Here is a 22,602-nt window from a genome sequence, read left to right on the forward strand (position 1 = left end):
AGTGATCGTTGGGCATGATCCCATCAGAGCCATTCATTATTTGGATCCTGATCCATGACCCATAATGAGGAATATGATCTGGGTTAACTAACAACATGGTCTGGGTATGTTCCCCTCATCAGGGTCTTTTATGATTTGGATCCACTACAAGAAAATTGTTAATTAGCGACGGATTTTTTCCGTCGCTAATTAGCGACAGATTAGCTAGAGATAGAATCTGTCGCTAATTCGCGACGGATTAGCGAGGAAATGACTTTTATCGCTAATCTGTCGCTACTTAGCGACGGATTCGCGACTGCATGTTTTTGTCGCTACTTTTTATTACAAGAACACCATTTCAGCGATGGATTTAGAGAGGGAACTTTGTCGTAGCTAATCCGTCGCTAATTAGCGACGGCGTAGCGACAGAATATATTCCGTCGCTTTTTTGGTATTTTGGTTTAGCGACGAAAACATTCCGTCGTTAAGCCGTCGCTAAATGTCGCGTAAATCCCTAATCCCATCCCTCTTTCTCTTTTCCCTGTTTCGCTGTATTGCTCCCTCCCGCCGCCCGTCGGCTCTCGCCACCGTCCGGCCACCGCCGCTCGCCAGCCGCCGCTCCTCGTCCACCGCTCGCCAGCCGGTGCTCGCCAGCTGCCGCTCCCCGTCAACCTCCCGCCACCGTCCGGCGACGCGCAGGTAATCTTCTTCTTCTTCTTCTTCTTCTTCTTCTTCTTCTTCTTCTTCTTCTTCACGTTGTACGCCCCTTCCCTGCCGGAAAGGCAGGGGGTTTAACCCCCTGCCGTGCTTTCCGGCAGGGGGGGTCGACCCCCTGCCGGAAAGGCAGGGGGTTTAACCCCCTGCCGTAAAGGCACGGCAGGGGGTCAACCCCCCATGCTGGAACTGCCTTTCCGGCAGGGGGTTTAACCCCCTTCCCTGCCGGAAAGGCAGGGGGTTTAACCCCCTGCCGGAAAGGCAGGGGGTTTAACCCCCTGCCGTGCTTTCCGGCAAAGGGGGTCGACCCCCTGCGTTTCCGGCAGGGGGGGTCGACCCCCCCTGCCGGAAACGCAGGGGGTTAAACCCCCTGCCGGAAACGCAGGGGGTTAAACCCCCTGCCGTAAAGGCACGGCAGGGGGTCAACCCCCCATGCCAGAACTGCCTTTCCGGCAGGGGGTTTAACCCCCTTCCCTACCGAAAAGGCAGTTTCGGCATCTAGTTAGAGTAGTTCATAAATTTTTATCAATTTGTTAGTTTGTTAATGTCTACCGGTAGTTAGTTTTACTTCAATTTGTTTTCTTGAAATCTGGTTAGTTAGAGTATTTCAATCTATTAGTCTTTTATAATTATATTTTTCTTAGATAGATTGGTATTTAATGTTCTCACAATCAGTTAGTTAGATTAGGGCTATTTGAATTCTTTATGATAGTGGTGGTTAAACGGAGTTCACATCTTTTCTAGTAAACTAATTGATTGATTTACTATTCCTTTGCTAAGTAGTTCAGATTAGAAATTGTCTATGACTTTATGTTAGTCGACTGGTTCAACATGTTATAGCTGGTTTGTTAAATTAGCATCTTCTAGTTAGATTTGGCTTAACATATATACTATTTTTCTTTTCTCTTCTTTCAATTAGTTAGAGTTGTTTTAATTTGTTTTAATTTTTTTAGTTAGTGTTTCATGATTAGTTAGTTTGTTACTTAATTTGTTTTGTTTTTGTGCAGATTTTTCAACGTAACCAACTCGTGCTCGGCCACCTGTGGTAAGTAAATGACAAAAACAATGCAAATCGGGTAAATACCCATGGTGAGTAAGTGATGTAAAAGTATCACATGTTATTTAATTTATTGAATGCAACACTTTATTGTTCACACACTCAATTAGTTGTTGATATCTAGGACTGCTTTGTTGGAGTTCGGAGATCATGCTGAGCATGATTTTAATGTAGGAATATGGAAGTGTTCTTATTTTTGGAGTACGAAGTCCATGCTAAGCATGGTAGTAGTTAGTGAGATATTGAAGTGTGTTTGCTGCAGGTACATGTTTGCCATTTATTTGATATGAATGATTATGATGTATTGCAATGTTTGATGTAATTGTATCCATGCTTGCATGTAGTTACTTTCAATTTGATTTTGACTTCCATGTGAAATTTTATAATAAAAGCATGCTTCAAATGATTGTATCGTGTCATTAATAGTTTGCACATGAAAATATTAAGTTATCAATGCATGCATCAAAATTCTTGTTATTGTTTGACATAGTATATTGCATGATAAATTTGATATTTTCTTCATCGTAACATTCTGATTGTTTTTTTCTTAATTCGTTAGGATACTATTCGTAACATCATACGACAGAATGACTGCAAACCGTGAATGGATGTACCGTAGGATAGTGGACAATGAGTTATCGCATGAATATATGGATGGTGTCGATAGTTTTATTGAATTTGCAACGGCGAGTGTCAGTACGGTAGATCCCACAGGTCGGATTAGGTGTCCCTGCAAGATTTGTAAGAATAATTGATTTGTAGAACCTCATGGCGTTAGACATCACCTATACAGGAAGGGTTTTGTGAGTGATTATCAGAACTGGACGTTTCATGGAGAAGAATTTAGAAACGATTTTGATGCACGGGTGAATGTGGTGCACGATAATCCATATACGAATTTGATATTTGATGCTACAGGAACAGAACTAGGTTCTGCTATGAGTTCTAGTGATGTAAGAACTGCCGTAGATAAAGAATCACCAAACGATGCAGCTAGTAGATTTTATGATTTACTTAAAGATGCTGATGAGCCACTTTGGAACGGTTGTGAGAGTCACACTATCTTGTCTGCAGTTCTTCAACTAATGAATTTGAAGTCCGAGTATAATTTGAGTCAATTATGTTTTGACCGTTTGTGCATGATTGTGAAGAGTATGTTGCCTAAAGATGAGAAATTGCCACAAAATTTCTATCGTGCGAAAGTTATGGTTAACGCTCTAGGTATGGGTTACAAAAAGATTGATGCTTGTCCAAATCACTGCATGTTGTATTTCAAGGAGCAGGAAAACGACATATCATGCCCGTCATGTGGGCATCCTCGGTTCAAGCCAAAGACAAGAGGCAATGGTAGCACGAGATCAAAGGAAGTTTCATACAAGTCGCTCCGCTACTTTCCTATCACTCCTAGATTGCAGCGATTGTATATGTCTTCAAAGACAGCTAAACACATGAGATGGCATGCAAATAAAGTTCGACACGATGAAAACAAGATCACGCATCCTGTTGACGCTGAAGCCTTGAAGCACTTTGATCGTACTCATCAGAACTTTGCAATGGAAGTGCGAAATGTTAGACTCGGTCTATGTACAGATGGATTTAATCCATTTGGGGGTAGATCAACTCCATACTCATGCTGGCCAGTATTTGTAACTCCATACAACCTTCCACCAAGCTTGTGTATGAAACGTCCAAATCTTTTCTTGTCTCTGTTGATCCCTGGTCCGACCTCACCTGGCCAAAATCTTGATGTATATCTAAGGCCATTGATTGATGAATTAAAAGTACTGTGGGATGACGGTGTTACCACGCATGATGCCCACAAAAAACAAAATTTCAACATGAAGGCCGTTGTTCTATGGACAATCAGTGACTTCCCTGCATATGGTATGTTATCTGGTTGGAGCACACATGGGAGGTTGGCTTGTCCGTACTGCATGGAGGATTCCAAAGCTTTTAGATTGAGGCATGGAAGGAAGCCTTGCTGGTTTGATTGCCATCATCGATTTCTACCCAGCGATCATCCGTTCCGACGTCAAAAGAATGCATTTACAGCAGGCACAACTGAAACGGAAGGTCCATCCTCAAGATTGTCTGGCATAGAGATTCTAAGAAGATTGCGATACTTTCCAGATGTATTAACAGATGCCCGCGGTCCTACACCCTTCCGTGGATTTGGGAAGGATCACAATTGGACGAAAAAATCTATTTTTTGGGAACTACCATATTGGCCGACCCTATTGATACGACATAATTTGGATGTGATGCATGTAGAGAAAAATGTGTTTGATAATGTGTTCAATACAGTAATGAATATTAAAGGAAAAACGAAGGATAATCCGAAGGCTCGTATGGATTTAAAATTAATATGTAAAAGACCAGAATTGGAACTCAAAAAGTATAATGGCAAAGTACTGAAACCAAAGGCAAAGTACGTGCTCGGACCTGATCAAATAAGACATGTATGTCAATGGTTAAGATAACTGAGATTTCCAGATGGATATGTCTCTAACATTGCTCGGGCTGTGAAGATTGACGATGGACAGTTATATGGGTTGAAGAGCCATGATTGTCATATCTTTATGCAACGATTGATACCCCTAGCATTCCATGATATGTTAGACAAACCTATATGGGGGGTATTGTCTGAGTTGAGCGGATTTTTCAGAACATTGTGCGCATCGGAGGTCGTTGTATCAGATGTAAAGAATCTCGAGGACTCTGTCATCACCACTGTTTGTCTGTTAGAAAAGATATTTCCGCCAGCATTTTTCGATGTTATGGAACATTTGATCATACATCTGCCATATAAACTAAGGGTTGGTGGCCCTGTGCAATATCGATGGATGTACCCATTTGAAAGGTATATGTTTTTTTATATTTGTCTCTTTAATGACAGATATTTAAAATTTGAAATGTATATTCTTGTCAGATGCATGTTCGACCTAAAAAAAAAGGTTCGTAATAAAGCAAGAGTAGAAGGCTCTATTTGTGAGGCGTACACTTTAGAAGAGATTTCAAATTTCTCATCTATATACTTCGAACCTCATATTCCAACACGTTACACATGCCCGCCCCGTAACGATGATGGAGAACAAGTAACTGTAGCTGACAAGCTGTCGATATTTCAACCACTTGGGCATGCATTTGGTAGTTGCCGATCAAGGCTATTGACAAATCGAGAGCAAGATGCAACACACATCTATATTCTTTTTAATTGCTCAGCGATCGACCCATACATCGAGTAAGTATATGTATATGCAACTCAATTACAAATCCTTTTATGTTCTATATATGGATACATGACTCGGTAATATAAGTATTTGTGGTTTGCAGACGATTTGATCTGGAGTTGCGAAACGAAGTTTCACATCTCACTGATGCAGAAGTACAAAAAGAACGTGAAACTAAGTTTGTGGAGTGGTTGAAACAGTTGGTAAAGAAGCTAACATAAATTTTGTACTTATAAACAACACTAAGTTACTTAATTGATCGTGATCACAATCATTGTTTATGTTTGTGCGTAGGTTCGCAATGGTGATGTTAAAGATCAAGGAATATGTGATTTAGAAAATGGTCCGACCAAAGTTGTGCAATGCTACAACGGGTATATCGTAAATGGTTATCGATTCCATACAAAAGACTACGGTATAAACAAATCAACGATAAATAGTGGCGTGTGTGTCAAGGGTAGCAGCTACGGTGAAAATGAACATGATTACTACGGTGTTATAGAGGAAATAATGAAGTTGACTTACTTAGGCATGAATAACAGGGTTACGATATTCAAGTGTCATTGGTTTGATCCAACTGCAACAAGACTCGACAAAGCTTCAGGCATTGTGGAGGTGAATCATAAATCCAGGTTTGGAACATATGAACCATTCATATTAGTCTCGCAAGCTCAACAAGTTTATTATACTTCATATTCGAGTATAAAAAAGTCAGATAGAAATGAATGGTGGGCAGTTTGCAAGGTGAAATCCAAACTATACCCCGAGTATGATCAGTTACAGGAAGATGAGTTAGCTGAAGACAGTGATTACTATCAATCAGATGATGTCTGTGACTTTGCTTATGGTCACGATGTTGCGCATGATATGCATGTCATATCTCCATTGGCTGATGAAACATTCATAGAGGAATGTGATTCAAATGATGTACCAAGTGGATGAGCAAACAATGAAGAAGAAGAAGAAGAAGAAGAAGAAAGTCAAACTAGTGACGAGGAAGAATTCTCAAGCTAGTGAGCAAAATCTTATACTACAAACCTCTATTTAAATGTATTGTAATACTTGATGTGAGTTGTATTGTAATACTTGGTGTGAATGATTGAAAATTTTATTTGAATGTATTGTAATACTTGATACGAATGATTCGAATGCATTGTAATACTTGATGTGAATGATTTCAATTATCTGAATGTATTATAATTTATGCAATTAACGAATGATTTGAATTAGTGCAATACTTGATGTCAATGATTTGAATTATTTGAATGCATTGCAATGCTTGATGTGAATGACTTGAATGCATTGTAATACTTGATGTGAATTATTTGAATGTATTGTATGACATATGTTATTTGTTAGAATATGGTTCGTGGAGGTTATAGTGGTCGCTTATCCAGTAGTAGCCAGGCTCAACCTTCATCTTCACGGGCTCCTGTGATAGGTATATCATATAACTAATTAGATGCTTGATTAGTTCAAATGCACATTCTGAGAATTTCTTATGTATTTTTTTACAGATGATGTTGCGCCTGTACACGACCCACCTACACCAGTTGATCACACAAGTCAACAGCCAACACAGGAAACAGGGTCTTCTCAGGCTGGCACAAGAAGACTCATTCGAATAGTGTATATCGATAATCGACCGTAAGTATTTTGTTTTCAATTATTGCATATCTTTTAAATATTTTATATTGATATTTACTGTGTAACAATTCATGTGCAGCACGAGGTTTGAGCCACAAGAAGTAGTATGGGAGATTAGGAATTCACTTCTTCAACATCTACCAGGACCAGTTGCTCAATGGAAAGAGTACCCAAAGGAGGTGTTAGACAGATTGTGGTCCTCATTCATGGTATACAGTTGTTCCTCATAGTTAATGTGTTTCATATTTAATTTATTTAAGCAATGTCTACTAACTTTCTGAAAATATTTGTAGGCTTCGAATCGCTTTGCAACTACGGTGGAAGAAAATGATGCAAGGAAGGTGTGGCAGAAGGTGGCTGCCAATCGATTTGCAGACATGCTGCACACTATGAAGACTGCAGCAAAAAAAGCATCTGGCGTAGTAGATGATCCATTACTGTGGAAGGGCCATAGTCCTATTACTATCAGGAGAGATTACTGGGATGAAATGTGCGATATGTGGGCGGGAGATGCATTTAAAAATCGCTCTGCGAAGGCTTCACAAAATCGATCGAAGATGCCCGAAGCCCATCTACACACAGGTGGATCTAAGACATTTGGGAGCCACCTAAAGAAAATGGTAACTCATCAATATATAATATTAATTTTATAAGTATTGTTGCAAACTTGTGTACTAAATCTTTTGTCATTTAACTTCGCAGGAAGCATAAAAAGGAGGCAGTGTACCATATAAGGATGTGTTTGTAGAAACACATAAACGGAAGACCACGGGAGTTTTCGTATCAGAGAAGGCGAGAACGACAACGGTATGTATTAATTCTATTAATAATCATTGCAATATATATGCAAGTTATCATAATGTTATCATTAATTATTAATGAATACTTTAAACATTATTTTGTAGGAGGCATATGAGCAACAGATGGTAGAGCGATATGGCGAAGACGCTACTCAGCATCCATCATTTGATCCTACAGCATGGGTGACTGCAGCAGGTGAACCCAAAAAAGGTCGCGTGTTCGGGTTTGGGAGTAATATGAACACTTCACCAGTTATTGGTTCTTCCAGTTACGGCTCACCGACTTCTTGCGCCGACATAAGCTCCAAGCAACCGACTATTCTTTCTGGTGATGATGTACGTGAGATCATTAATGAATCACTGAATAACTACTTCCAATACACCGTCGCCCCCTTTCTCCGAAATGAGATCAAGGCCGCTGTTCAGGATAGAGGATCTTCGATTCCAGGTCCCTCTCAGGTATAATCACATATATAGTTTTTTTGACTGTCTTAAAGCACATCTGAGCATGGTAGAATCACATATAGAGTTTTTCTAGATGCCTTAGAACACATATGAATATGCTATAATCACATATTCAATTTTTTTACTGCCTTAGCACACATATGAGCATGATAGAATCACATATAAAGTTGCTTTGCCTGCCTTAGAGCACATATGAGCATGCTATATTCACATATTCAATTTTTTTACTGCCTTAGCACACATACGAGCATGATCGAATCACATATATAGTTTTTTGCCTGCCTTAAAGCACATCTGAGCATGGTAGAATCACATATAAAGTTTTTTTATATGCCTTAGAACACATATGAACATGCTATAATCACATATTCAATTTTTTGACTGCCTTAGCACACATATGAGCATGATAGAATCACATATATATATTTAACTTTTTGTCTGCCTTAGAGTACATATGAGCATGATAGAATCACATATAAAGTTTTTTTGATTGCATTAGAACACATATGAGCATGCTATAATCACATATTCAGTTTTTTGACTGCCTAAGAACACATATGAGCATATTATAATCACATATTCTATTTTTTGACTGCCTTAGCACACATATGAGCATGCTATAATAACATATAGAGTTTTTTAACTGCCTTAGAACACATATGAACATGTTATATATCATTTATAATAGAATCACATATAAATTTTTTGGCTTTGCCTGCCTTAGAGCACATATGAGCATGCTATATTCACATATTCAATTTTTTTACTGCCTTAGCACACATACGAGCATGATCGAATCACATATATAGTTTTTTTCCTACCTTAAAGCACATCTGAGCATGGTAGAATCACATATAGAGTTTTTTTAGATGCTTTAGAACACATATGAACATGCTATAATCACATATTCAATTTTTTGACTGCCTTAGCACACATATGAGCATGATAGAATCACATATAGAGTTTTTTTATTGCCTTAGATCACACATGAGTACATGATAGAATCACATATAGTGTGTAATTTATTTCATTATATTTTGTTTATCAATACTGACTGTTCTTTTCTTGTGTAGGCTGCTAGCGATAATCAGGGTAGTGGAGCTGAAGGGACAGATAAAGACAATGAACAAGAAGACGCACAAAATCTTGGCGATGATTAGAGGACTGTGTTGAAGAAGTTCTATTTTTTTTATTTTTCCTAATTGTAATTGTTGAATTGTAAATAATTAAACTTCTTAATTTTAAGGTGGAAGGATTAATTATTACAGATACTTGTTATATGAATTTTTTTGTGTGGTTTTTTTTTATTTACACGAAATATAAATTGTACAGGAAATAGAAATTGTACAGTTCTCGGTAATTAATTTTTAAATACATTTTTTTTTATTTTTTTTCGTGTTTGCGACGGATTAGCGACGGATGATTCCGTCGCTATTCATATTAATCTAGCGACGGCTTAGCGACGGAACCATCCGTCGCTATTCATATTAATCTAGCGACGACATAGCGACGGAATTAAATCCGTCGCCAAGCCGTGGTCGCCGTTTAGTACCGGCGGATTGGCGACGGAATATAGCGCTCGTTATTCCGTCGCAATTAGCGACGGACCTGGCGACAGAATTATTCCGTCGCCAGTTAGCGTCGAAATATTCGCGACGTAAGCATACTGTCGCCTCGTTGTCGCTAATCCGTCGCTAACATGGTTAGCGACGGAATGTGGTCGTCGCTAATCTACTGCTTTGTTGTAGTGATCCCAATTCGTGACCCATAAAAAATAATATGGTCTGGGCCCATAAACAATATGGCTTGGGCATGTTCTCCTCATGGGTTGATCATGATTTGGATCCCAATCCATGATCCATAAAAAAAAATGGTCTTGGACCACTAATAATATGGTTAGACCTAATGTTAGTCGGATCTGAGTTGTAGATCACACCTGCTGGCAGCCCTTCAGTCCACGTTATTTAGTAATGGAAGCTGATTTATGGATATAAACAGTTTTTTTTTTTGTTTCAAAACAATGGAACATAATTTGAAACAGCTTGTAGCTCATACCTTTTTTTTTTAAGGACAAGGAACCCTCACTTAGAACCAGTCACTTAATGGGCCTGCCGCCCTAAGAAGTAAACCTCAGATAGGGTCACATAACCCATGCCCTTATGGAGCCCACCAGTTAAAGGTACCAGCACACCCAGTGTGAGTCAAACCTGGTATGAAAGAGTCAGCAGTGCACCTTCTCCTCAGGTAGGGATGGCAGTGGACCCGGGGGAAAATGGGGCTCCGCCCCACCCCGCCTCGCCCCGTTTGGACCGGGAATGGAGGACATGAAACAAGGATGGAGGCGGGGGCGGTGAAGGTTAAAATCAAAACCTGTGCAAGGATGGAGATAGAAATGAACTTAAGCTTTCCCCCGCCCCGATCCCCGCCTTGCCCCATCCCGCTCCGTCGCCAATCCTTCTAAGGATGGCAATGGACTGAGGGGATACGCTCCCCCCCCACCCCCGTTTGGACCGAGGATGGAGGACATGAAATGGGGACGGAGGTGGAGATGGAGGTTAAAATTCAAACCCATGCAGGGATGGAGGTCCGGATTTTGAGACGAGGAGGGGGTGGAGACCTTGTCCCCCACACCTCCGCCCCACTGACATCCCTATCCACTCGGGTGACCCGGGAGGATGTTAGACCTTACCAATTTGGCTCTACATGTTTGTTAATCCATAATACAATAGCTGGTTGTTGCAATTCCTTAATCCTTTCCTTTTCTTTTCTTTTTTTATAGCAAAACTAAACTACTGCTATAACTCGGCAATAAAGAGTATATATTGTGATTCTTTTACCTATTGCTCATTAACATCTCTCTCTCTCTCATATATATAGGGCACAAATTTATGCTACAACCACTCAGTAACTTATGCCAGTCTATGTTAAATTAAAGGCTTACTGAAAACCAATTGACATACGAAGAAAGTGAGTTCCCAATTATCAGTCCAGACTCATTCAAAGAGTTTGTACAATTACTATAAGCACGAAGAAATTCTAACATGGATCTAAGATGGATTTAATATCCAAACTTAAATGCAAAATCTAATTAAAAATCTAAATGGCAAAAATGGATTCAAAACCAACTATGGTTGCATCTCTCTCTCTCTCTCTCTCTCTCTCTCTCTCTCTCTCTCTAAGGGGGGATCTGCTTCTGGTAGGAGCAGCTAGTGCACGTCAGCTTATGTTGGCTCGTTGCAGGTTCAGAACCCTATGGTATAGTTGTATAACTGGTAGGGATCTACCTAACCCCAGCTTGCCTTAAAAAAAAAAAAGCTATTCACACAATATTTCATATTGGCACTTGCATCCCCTTGGCATTCTGGCCTGCTAATTGATAGCCAATATCCAGGAAATGAATCTTCTTAAGAATGGGGGAGTGTTAATAGTGCCCTCGAAACTGCAGCAAGCGACAGTGACCAAATATTTTAAAAACCTCTTAAAGTTATTTTTAACAAAATGTTGTCACGGCATATATATAGCGGTGTACGGCGCACTCGTACATCCGACTGAGAGCCATGCAGCACTCAGTTGGGACCCAGAACATGCACTGTAGCTACAGTGCATGTTTCGGGGGGAACATATAACCTGCCCCGCACTAATAGAGGTGGGCATCAGGCCGGCTCGTTTACTAACGGGTCAGGTTTTATCTCGGTTTTTAATGAACTCAGGTTTAAAGAGAAGCCCATGGCCCGGGGGCCAATGTGAATCGGGTCTGGCCCGGCTCGGCCCAAACCCATTTATTTTCTTTCATTTTCATGATATGACATGAAAACCTAATTATTAATTAATGCACCTAATTAGGTAAATAGTAATAATTAACAAACTAATTACCTAAATAGTAATAGTTATCCAAGTTACTATGTAATAGTTAATTTTGAAAATTTATATATTATTAAAAATTAATAAATAACTCAAGTCCATCATGTTGGCGTGATAGCCTGCAGGCCGGGCCGGCCCATTAATGTAACAGGCTGGGTTTCGGTCCGGTACCTAACAGACTTAGTTCTAAAATCATGGACCAAACCCGGCCCATGGCAGTCTGGGTTGGCTTGGCCCATCGAGCCGCCCTGTTCGCTGCCCGCCCCTAGTCACTAATGCATAGCTTGTTTGTGGCCAACAATAACAAACCCCATGAAATTTTCCAAACATTACAAATGCCAATTAAAATATAATTGTTACTGGCAGCCCAGGGTCTTATGGGTAGGTAGGTGTGTGCTTTTCTTGGGGATATATATATATATATATATATATATATATATATATATATATATATATATATATATATATAAGAAAATAAAAACCTAGCCATTAGAAAACCTACCTACCCTACTCACTAAGAAACATTTTATCAAAATTTTGGTGTTTTTTTTTTATTCTGACTTAACAGATGTGTTCATCATTATTGATTTACTAGAAATTGACACTTGGATAATGTATTTTGGATGAAAAAATGGTATTTGGAGCCTCAAAATTTTATAAAAATTATAGACAGTTGATTTTTGAAACCTTATAAAAACCTATCCCTGCAACTCAATCAAATGCTCCAAGACCTGATTCCTATAAAAACAAGCACATAGATCATATCTATAAGGTCAGAATTTCATAAAAAAACTCGAAAGTCTAATAGCATGTTTCTTAGTGGCTAGAATTGATAGGTTTTCTAATGGATAGGTTTCCATTATATATATATATATATATATATATATATATATATATATATATATATATATATATATATATATATATATATATATATATATATGAAGTGTGGGTAGAGTCTAAAGTTTACCTGTTTATAGAAAAGAACAAAGAAGAAATGTTTAATTTTTTTCTGAAGTTTTTATTTACTCTCTACTAAAATTACATGAATGTCTTCTTTTATGGAGTAAGGAGCAGGGCTGCTTTTAACGAAAGGCGATGGTAGGTCCCTATTTGACAATGATCAGAGTAACTCTATTTCAGGAAAGAAAGTATATTTTCAGAATTATTGATGAAAAACAGGTTACTAAACAAAAAGTTCCATATTCGTATTTATTTTTAATGATGTGTGGCTCTGAGGATTCCAACTATGGAATGCAAATGGATCAGGTTCAGTTGGAGTTTGGCCTGAATCCAACATCTTTTTCTTGGATTTAGTCTTAAATAAGATAGGGTGTCTGTTTAGATCGGACTTCAACTTATATGAATTTGGATTAGTATTTTTGTCAGTTGGTTAGGCCTGCTTTTTACTCTCTCTTTTTGGCTAGGCCAACCCTAGTTTTGGATCCTGATTCAACCCTACTGCATTAGTGCATTGAATCAAGTTCACATCTAGACCCAATGTCAGACCTACTATTAAAATTTTAAACGTAGGTTTAAATCAACCATGATGTGGCGTGTATTCAACGCTTTTTCTACTCTAATTCTAACCCTAGCACGGCATAAGTTGAGTACAAACCATTGGGTGTGAAACGGATCTAACCTAAGGATTCATAAACACATAGATCAACAAGGGGCCCACAACATATCCGAGCTTCCAGCAAATGGAGGATATCATATTCTCATATTTGAGATCCAAAAACCACATACATCCTTGGATCTTTTGTCCGATAGGGAGTGTGGGAACAGAGATCCAAGTATCTGAAATCCTATCCTTCCTACCGAGGTCATATCCTCAAATCTGAGATCCGAGACTCTCAAACACACCGTCCGGGTGCCACCTGACTCAGCTCTGTTCTGGTTAGATTTGGACCCGTGAAATATATAGGTCAATTGAATAAAAAAAAAGTCACTATGTATCTGGATTTTACAATTGCAGTTTACCTATGTGGAAGAGTAACTTGTAGTACTAACCATAGTTGGGCCAGATTCGGGCATGAAATTCAATCTATCTATAGTCCAGCTATGTCCAAGCATTAGTTCTTTTAGGGGTGTCAATGGGTCTGGTTTACCCGGACCCGACCTGGACCAAACCCTATAGGGTCCGGGTATGGTGATAAATAAGAAGACCCGAGTCCGGACCCGAAGGTTCAATTAATACATGGACCCGGGTATAATTTGTGAATTTTTAAACCAGACCCGGACCCGACCTGAGTTCCGATTAAGACCCACAAATTTTCAATGTAAAAATGATAAAAATATGGTTTTACCGGGTATGGTCTAGGTCTGGTTCATGTAGTTTTTATCAGGTCTGTGTATGGTTTCTCTTATAGTGGACCCAATTAGACCTTGGTCCAGACCCAATACCATACCCAAAAGTTGGGTACATGTCTGGTTCCACCTGGGTCCGAACCAAATCCGACCGGTTGACACCCCTAACTACTTTGGCCCAAGTTAGAAAGCTATTCAAACCTATAATTTCCACTCTATCACTGTTCTTGTGAAAAACCAAAATACATGGGAAAATTCTTTACTTGAAAGGATTACTTCCTCTCCTGAAAAAGGAACACCACTATGCCCCTTTTAGTGCTCTCTCTCTCTCTCTCTCATACATTGTGCGTGTGTGTGCTTTTTATTATGGATTAAAGAATTTGTTAGAACTAAAACAAACAAAAGTTAAAATCATTAACCTCCAAGTAGAATGTCCAACTTTTATTTTCCCTATTAATTCCAAAATGATGCCATCTTGACCTCTAAAGTAGAAAAGGCAATTTTACTTGTGAAATTTTTTAGCATAATTTGATTCGTTCATTTGGACCATTTTCATGCTCTAACAAATATAAAAGCAAAAGCGACATAATCACATGTAGAACATTTTGGGCAAGACAATTCTTGTCTTTATTTCCCTTTGGTTTTTTTTTTTCTAATGAAAGCAGAACTAAAGATGCAATTATTCTGTTAAAAACTATGGAATTCAACATCTAGTTCAAGGAGAGATGGTATGACCCCCTCATGAATAAAGCTTAGAATGCAGTAAATCTTTTTAATACCATTTAATTTATGCATACATTTTCCTATATAATATAAAACAATATGAATTTATTAATGTTTTGAAAACAATTATTATGTTTGAACTCTTCAATTTTGAAGTAAAACCAATAAAGTTTTATCTTCAAATTTTGCAACAAAAAACTTCTTGTGAATTTCCCATAAGCCCTATAGAAATGGAATCATTGCCCATAAATGATCGCTTGAAGATTATTTATTGCCCCAGCCAGTACAAAACATTATTACTTTCATTATCAAATTGGATCTGTGTGCAGTTCACTCCATAGACTTTTCATAACTTTAATTGAATTTTCTTAATCATGCTTGTGAAAGATTCAAAGTAGCTCTAACCTGGACCCACATGATCAAATTTTGTTCATGTAAAATAGTCCAAACCACATCTCGCACCGGATCCGCTAGAAGTCCGAAAGATCCTGCTAAACGGGTACGGGTTTCTCCACACCAGCTACGTAATTCCGTCCAAAGACCAAGCACATTTAAGTCATTTGTAAAGTCAAAGACTCAGTCAACCAACAACCTAGACTTGCCAAATAAGGCTACACAGTAATGGATTCAGTTAGTGTCATTTTCGTAAAAATATCAAACTTTGAGGTCATTTCCCCTCAACGGCGTGGTCTTTTTTAATCTCCCCCTCCGCCCCGTCTTTTTCCTTCCCTGAATTTCCCCTCCTCCTTCCCCGATCATGGCTCCCTGAGAGAGAGAGAGAGAGAGAGAGAGAGAGAGAGAGAGAAAGAGTCTAGAGAAAGAGAGAGATGAGGTGCAGGTTTCACCCGTGCGATCCCGGCCGAGTGGGCGTGTGCGCCTCGTGCCTGAGGGAGCGGCTAGAGGCGCTGGTGGCTGAGAGGGAGCGCCGGAAACCGCCCTCATCGTCGGCGACCCTGGCGGAGCGCCGCCCTTCCACCACCTTCACCGTCGCCACGTCCTGCACGGAATTCCCCCTCCCCTTCCCGAGATCTGTTTCCCCTTACGTCGCCGCCCGCGACCGGGAGAGCCTCTTCTTCAGCACCCCGCAGCTCTACCCCTCCAAGAAGAAGCATCTCCAAAACCCTAACCCTAACCACAGCCCCGCCTCCAAGAAGGAGAAGCGGTTCTCCCTCCTCTCTGCGATCTTCGGCCGCGAGAAGCCGAGCGAGACGCCCGCTAGGGTTTCCTCCTCGTGGCTCTCCTCGATCCTGCCCGTCCGGCACAAGAAATCACGCCTCTTCCCGGCCGCCGCCGCCGGTAGGAATTCTTGCCGGTTGAGGGATTGCGGTATGTCTCCGGTGGCGAGAGGGAAGGACGACGACGGATCGACCGACGAGGGCGGTTACACGTCCGATTCTCAGGGCGCGAGGCTAAAGTCGGAGGCGTCATCGGCGGCGGCGAGGCAGCGAGCGCTGCAACACAATCCGTCGGGGTTCGCCTTCTGCCTGAGCCCGCTGATGCGGCCGAGCCCAAACCAACGCCACCAGGAACAGGTCGGTTGGGACCTCCCCTCCTTCTCGGGCGAAATTAGTGTTTCCAATTCGGCCAAGTATCTCTCCGGGGCTCCCTCTTCTTCCTCCTGCAATCGATCCAGGAAGCTTTCCAATTTTGGAAAATTCTCCTAATTTTCCTCCCATTTTCTTCCTCCTCTTCATTTTTTTTTTCCTTTTTTATTTTTTGATGGACTTTCTTCTTCTCCTAATGTGGAACTTTTTGTATATAAAAATTAGAGAAAAATGAAGGAAAAAAACGCGATCTTGTACTTCCGAAGAAATTTGATGGGCTATCCATGAATTTCTTTCATTCTTTTTGTTTTTTTTTTGTTGGGAGGGACGGAGCTCTCAGTAAGTCTGTTTGCTGCATATGTATATGACAATTGTACCCCAGGATCTTTATATAATGGCGTATCCGTCCTGGCATATGCCTGTCATTTGAGAAAGATCGGTTGGGAGTAAAAGACTTATTCTTTGGATCGAGATCCGTAGTCATCCCAATTGTTACCGGTCACTACTTGGGTCCATTGTAGCGAGAGGAATGTTGGTCGATACGGATCGTTGTCAAATGGCTTTGGATGAGCTGAACGAGCCCGATCAGCTTGAGTGACTAGGACAACCAGGGGTAGGTTCAAGCCAAGGTGCAGGAATGCCATACTTCGTCTAGTCAAACTCTTATTGTTTCACAGCAATTGGATCCGGTTGCCTTGAAGTAAGGATAGCTTTAAGAGACCTCAAGTAGATTCAAAGCTAAGGATAGCACGACACGACCCTTGAAACTCGGTTCGATGGACCTGGGTCCATGGAGTCTGGGCCGAAGACGACAAGGCGTTCACACTCAGGGACGTATTGGTAATTCCGGTGAAAGGCGAGGATTGATTTAGAATTCGGGTGGATCTCAGAGTTGCTATTGGTCAACAATCCCGGATTCCTGCAGTCAGACAACAACGGCTTTTGACTTTTACAGAAAGACGAAAACGCCCTTATGATCGTGGGAGGGTACTATTGTCATTTGCAAAAAATCTCGGGCAAAAAGCGGAGTAACCATTCTTCTGGTGTTGGTTTGTTTTGGTTGGTTGTTTTGGGGCCCACTTATTATTAACCGTCACCATGAAGTCATCCTCTTTGGGGTCAAAGAAAGGGAGAACAGAAATGTACTCCAATTTTGCGAAGATTCAGTCGGGAGGGGCATGGGTATCCAGAAGCGGACGGTCGTGGGCTTTGACAATCAAGAGAGATCCAGGGGTGTTTTAGTCATTTAGATCGGTAAGAGCCGTGACGAGCTCTAGTGGTGGGCCCGGTAGCTCCATGAGCGGGTTGGGCCTGTGTTTGGTATGTATAATTCGGATCGTTCTAAGTGAATAATGTGCGGGTGCGGTTGGGGTTTTGAATATTGGATCTTGTAAAACAAGATTAGCAGCATGCTCTTTTAGTCTTTACATTAAAAAATGCAATCCGATTGGATTTTGATCTGAATCTGATAGGAACTGAAAAAAATATGTTTAAACAAATCTGAATCAGATCTGAATGTATATTTGGTCCTTATTTTAAGGATCCAAATCTGAAAATAACATGTTGCATTTGGATCAGATATCCAACATATCCCATTTGTTTGCATTCCTAGTTGGACAGTGCACCCCTTTATAGGACTGAAAACGGATTGGGATATTCGATCCAAGTGCGACATGTTATTTCCGAATTTGAATCCTTTAAGTAAAATTTAAATACTCATTTGTGTCAGATTAGAATCTGTTCAATCGGATTACTTTTAGATTCAGGCCGGATTCGAATCAATGTTATAAGTCAGATCTGAAATTGATCCAAATAAAAAATGGATCCCAATGCATTTTTTACATGTAAATGGATTTTTCTGTTCTATTTTTCAGATCCAGTTTTTACCACATGTATTTTGGATTTGGATTCAACCCTACACCATTGGATCTATTCAGATCCAGATTTGAATTTGGATCTACTGTGTACATTTCAGATTTAGAATCAGGCAAGATCCAACCCCTCATTTGCCCCCCTACCTAGTTGTGAGCAAGTTGTACCATCTTCTGTCTAGGATTGCATCAAACTTTTTTGAAAAACCGAGTCGGCCCACTTGGTGTGGAAATAAATCGGGTCAGTGATTCGGGCTGCAAAGTCCCCAAACAGTTCCTAACCGGCTCATCTTGCATGTTTCGGGACCTATAGAACTGAGATAGATAAAAAAAACAATGGGCTCCGTGTCCGACTCAAACCACTTGGGGTAAGACTCCCTAGTCAATAGGACCCGCCTTATTGGAGCCACTCAACCCGACTCGGCCGATCCGGTTCCTGGTTGTATCGGTAGCACGTGCGAGACTCTCCATTTGTCTCGTAGGGGTAGTGGTGGCACGTGCGAGGGACTTGAGGTCAGGCTTGTATAGTAAAGGGCAATGAATGAGCAGCACCAAAATTGCAGAGTTTTGAGTTAAAGTGGGGAACAGGGGGACGTGGGGGACTTCTGATCTCTTTGGTGGTTGATTCAGTTGATTGAAGCTCCGGAGGCAATTTACCAAAATGCACCTTGAGGGTCATATAATTAGCCCATAGACCAAGGTGGTATTAAATTTTCTCCTCTCTTTTTTTCCTGTTTTTAACTTCTTCTTTTTTTTAAATTTGATCATGCATGATTGGTGAGATAGCCTAGTACAGTACCCACACTGATCTGATAAATGTTTTTAGGTGGGGCCCTGAAATTATTGATGTGTTGAACGTTGGTTAATAGAAGTACTTGCTCATGTACAGCATCACCAACTGCCTCCTTTTTTTTTTTCATTTTTCTTTATAGATAGAGTCAAACTGTAATCAATGATGAAAATGAATTTTTATCAGAGGCAACCCCACACCTGATCGGCACTAAAATGGGACACGCCGTGTCCCTAGTCACATGAGCAGACACACGCCAACATGATGATTTGGGTACCAACACTTATGGTCGTTATTTTTAATATTGTTTCAAACTTGTGACTCTCACGTTAACTTTATATTTTAAATGTGTATATAAATATAATATTTTACTAATATATTATATATAATATATATATTATATGATATTTTTATAAGATATTTAATATATAATTTTATCAATATATATATATATATATGCATGACTCACCCATGAGGTCGGAAAGAGCACTAACTACGAAAGCATTTTGTTGGGTCGACACCAACACTACCGAGAGATGAAAGGTATAACAGGGCAACTGAGATTAGATACTCTACTGATCTTAGCCGTTACTTTGTATGGATTTTTTTTTCCAACAGAGAAAGCTGAGAGCAGATCAAGTGATCTGCCAAATCACTTTTAGAAGAGTGATTTGGCATCCTCACCGTCCACAATGTAGGCAAGGACCATGAGGTCCTTGTGCATGGGATGAAGCAATAGACGGTGTCAAATCACTTTCTTAACGTAATTTGACAGATCACCTGATGCTCTCGAGAAAGCTGGGGTTAGGCTGACCCTACGGGTTCGAACTAGCAAGATCCCAAACACAAGGTGACTTGTACTAACAGATCCTGGCAGACAAGCCTATATCCTCCTCTGATCTTGTGTTTAATCAAATCTTGGTAGCTGCATTATTGGTTCAAGCATGTAATCACCAATGATCTCTGGATGTCAAATATTACTGGATAGTTGATGGAAGGAGATTTTATTTATCTTTCCTTGGTTTAATTTCTGACAGATCCCACATGCATCACCTTGTGTGATGCTTTTCATGGGTGCTTCGCTTCTTAACGCTCAACGTCACTGTTTGGCTGTGCACCAACCCTAATAAATTTGCTCTTCTGGTTGAGAAACCCAACTATAAAATAGTGATTTGGTAAACATCTCCTTGTATCTTATGGGTATGTTTATCGTTTGTCCAGGGTTGGACAAAATGAACAAAAAGAACTGAACAGAACATTGGTTATGTTTGTTCTGTTCTTTTTGTTCCAAGTCTAATAAATGTCCTTTGTTTGAAGGGGAAAGAATGAAAAAGAAGAAACCCTAATCAATGAAAAAAAAATTAATCAAGAAAAAAAAAACCCTAATCAAGAAGAGAACCCTAATCAATAAAATCAAACAAAATCCCTAATCTAAGAAAACCCTCATGTATGAAAACCTAAAAATGCCTTAAAAAGAAATTTGATTCAAACCAAAATGAAAGAAGAAGAAGAAAAAGAAAGAAAAGGTAAAACCTTGTCGGCGGCCTTACCCCAATGGTGTTGCTGGCCTCTCAACAACGACCTTATTCTCGACATCAATGATTACGTCCCTGGTAACCCCCGGCTGCCAAGGAGAGAGAGAGAAAGAGAAAGAGAGAGTCGAAGGACCCTTACCTCCGACTTCTTTTTTTTAAACATGTTCCCCACGTCCTGTTCTTTTTGTAACACAGGGAGGCGTTTTTACGGATGCGGAAGACACTGTTTCGAGCATCCAACGTTTGTTAAAATCACCGTCCCCCGCATCCATTTCATCCCATTTCGGGTGGGGGAAAGTGATTCAAACATGCGCTATACGAGCAACATAACTCAATTTGTTTACTTTTTACTCTTTTTTTTTTTAATAAAAACTTCAAGAATCTGGTCACTTAATGGGCCTGCCGCGCTGCTAGGTAAAACTCTGGGTTGAGGACATGACACCCAGTGCATAAATAGTTTTGTTTGATTAGCTTTTTACAGTGTTATTTGATCCTACGTCACAAGGACACGTACATGGATGCATATGTATATGAGACACGAGTACACAAATTTCATTTAAAATTAAGACACGAGGACACAGTTTTTTTATTTTTATATGATAAAAATATATTTTTGCAAAAATTAAAATATTAATTCCGAACGTGTCATGTCATGTCATGTCATGATGATGTATCACATGACATGGTGTCACCTGAAAAAAGTGTCCCTGAGAGACGGGTTTGATATAGGCATCATTTGCAGTTGCAGCTCCTATGGCTGAATCAGTGGCATAGACTGAATCAATTAATTAGCTTATTCAAAATGAAAGCAAGCCCAGCTCAAACATGCATACTTACACGGCAACTGCTCATTGATGGTCATAAATTCAATCAATACCGAAGCCAAACGAAACATTTATTCGCCACATATGAGAGCAGCATCATACAAACCTGTCTGCATAGATTAGGGTTTTATTTTTGAAAGGCAAGCTGGGGTTAGGCAGACCCCTACCAGTCATACAACTGTACCATTGGGTTTTGAACCTACAACGTCCCAACACAAGGTGACGTGCACTAGCTGCTCCTACCAGACAAGTAGCATAGATTAGAGTTGCTCACAAGAGCTCCATGCACCTGGCTGATAAACTTAAGGCATTTAAGATGAAGGACATTGCTGCTATCGACTGATAGTTTTCAAGCAGGGGCCTAAATACAAAAGAGAAAGGGCCTCACTTCTCATCACAAACTTATAAACACTCATCCTAGCTTCCAGTTTTCAAACCTCTACCAGCAAGGGAGTCTGACCAAGTTTTTACCAATTGCATTAACTCTCATCCCAGCTACTAGTTTCCAAACAGTCGTCAAAATGTACTATAAATTGAAGGTAAACATCTCCATGATTCTAACTGTAAATTTCCAAAATTGCTTGGTAGGTTGACTTTTTATAATGCTCCCCATTTTGTAATCAAACACTTTAATCTATAGTCACATTAAACAAAGATATTAGAAGATTTGAAAAAAAAACAATGAAATTAGAAAATATTATGATTTTGTCGTAGACATTAGAAAACATTATTATTTTGTCATAAAATTTCCATCATTAAGAAAAATCTGAAAAGAAAATTAAACATGATATTTTCAAAATTTCATTATCAAATAACTCTATTTTTTTTTATGTTTTCATGTAGTTCACTATTTTCTAAAAATAAATAATGCTGATGTTCACAAAGATTTTCCCACATTTTTTTGATACGAATATTGTGACAATACGATTTAAGTGTTAATGAGATGATGCATTTTGCCTTTGGAACTTTTGCCATCAAACCATTTGTGGTTAACCTTTTGTTGGTATAAAAAATTAGAAAAAGCAAAGATATTTAAGTTGGCAATCCTTGGAGCATGAAACTGGGTTAGGTGGTTTCTTTCTGACCATCTCATTTCGTGAATTTGTGGAAGATTTTCTTTTTACATAGTTAAAAAAATAATAATTAAGTAAGAATTTGTGTTAGTTACTCCATGTATATGTCACAAAATCAATGTTGGTGATGATGATGATGATTTTACCTGATTAATCAGGTGGCATATCACATACTCCCA

The 22,602-nt window shown here is 39.7% G+C and overlaps 1 protein-coding gene across 1 annotated transcript; it reads left to right on the plus strand.

Annotated features, from left to right (window-relative positions):
* Positions 1-15,561: 15,561 nt before the first annotated feature.
* LOC149813507 (uncharacterized) lies at positions 15,562-16,527 on the plus strand. Its single transcript, XM_089992199.1, has one exon. The coding sequence runs from the start codon at positions 15,614-15,616 to the stop codon at positions 16,448-16,450; it is 837 nt and encodes a 278-aa protein (XP_089848325.1). The 5' UTR covers positions 15,562-15,613; the 3' UTR covers positions 16,451-16,527.
* The last annotated feature ends 6,075 nt before the right edge of the window (positions 16,528-22,602 follow it).

This window comes from Nuphar pumila, chromosome 16, assembly GCF_984573655.1.
Source record: "Nuphar pumila chromosome 16, dmNupPumi1.hap1.1, whole genome shotgun sequence".
NCBI lineage: Eukaryota > Viridiplantae > Streptophyta > Magnoliopsida > Nymphaeales > Nymphaeaceae > Nuphar > Nuphar pumila.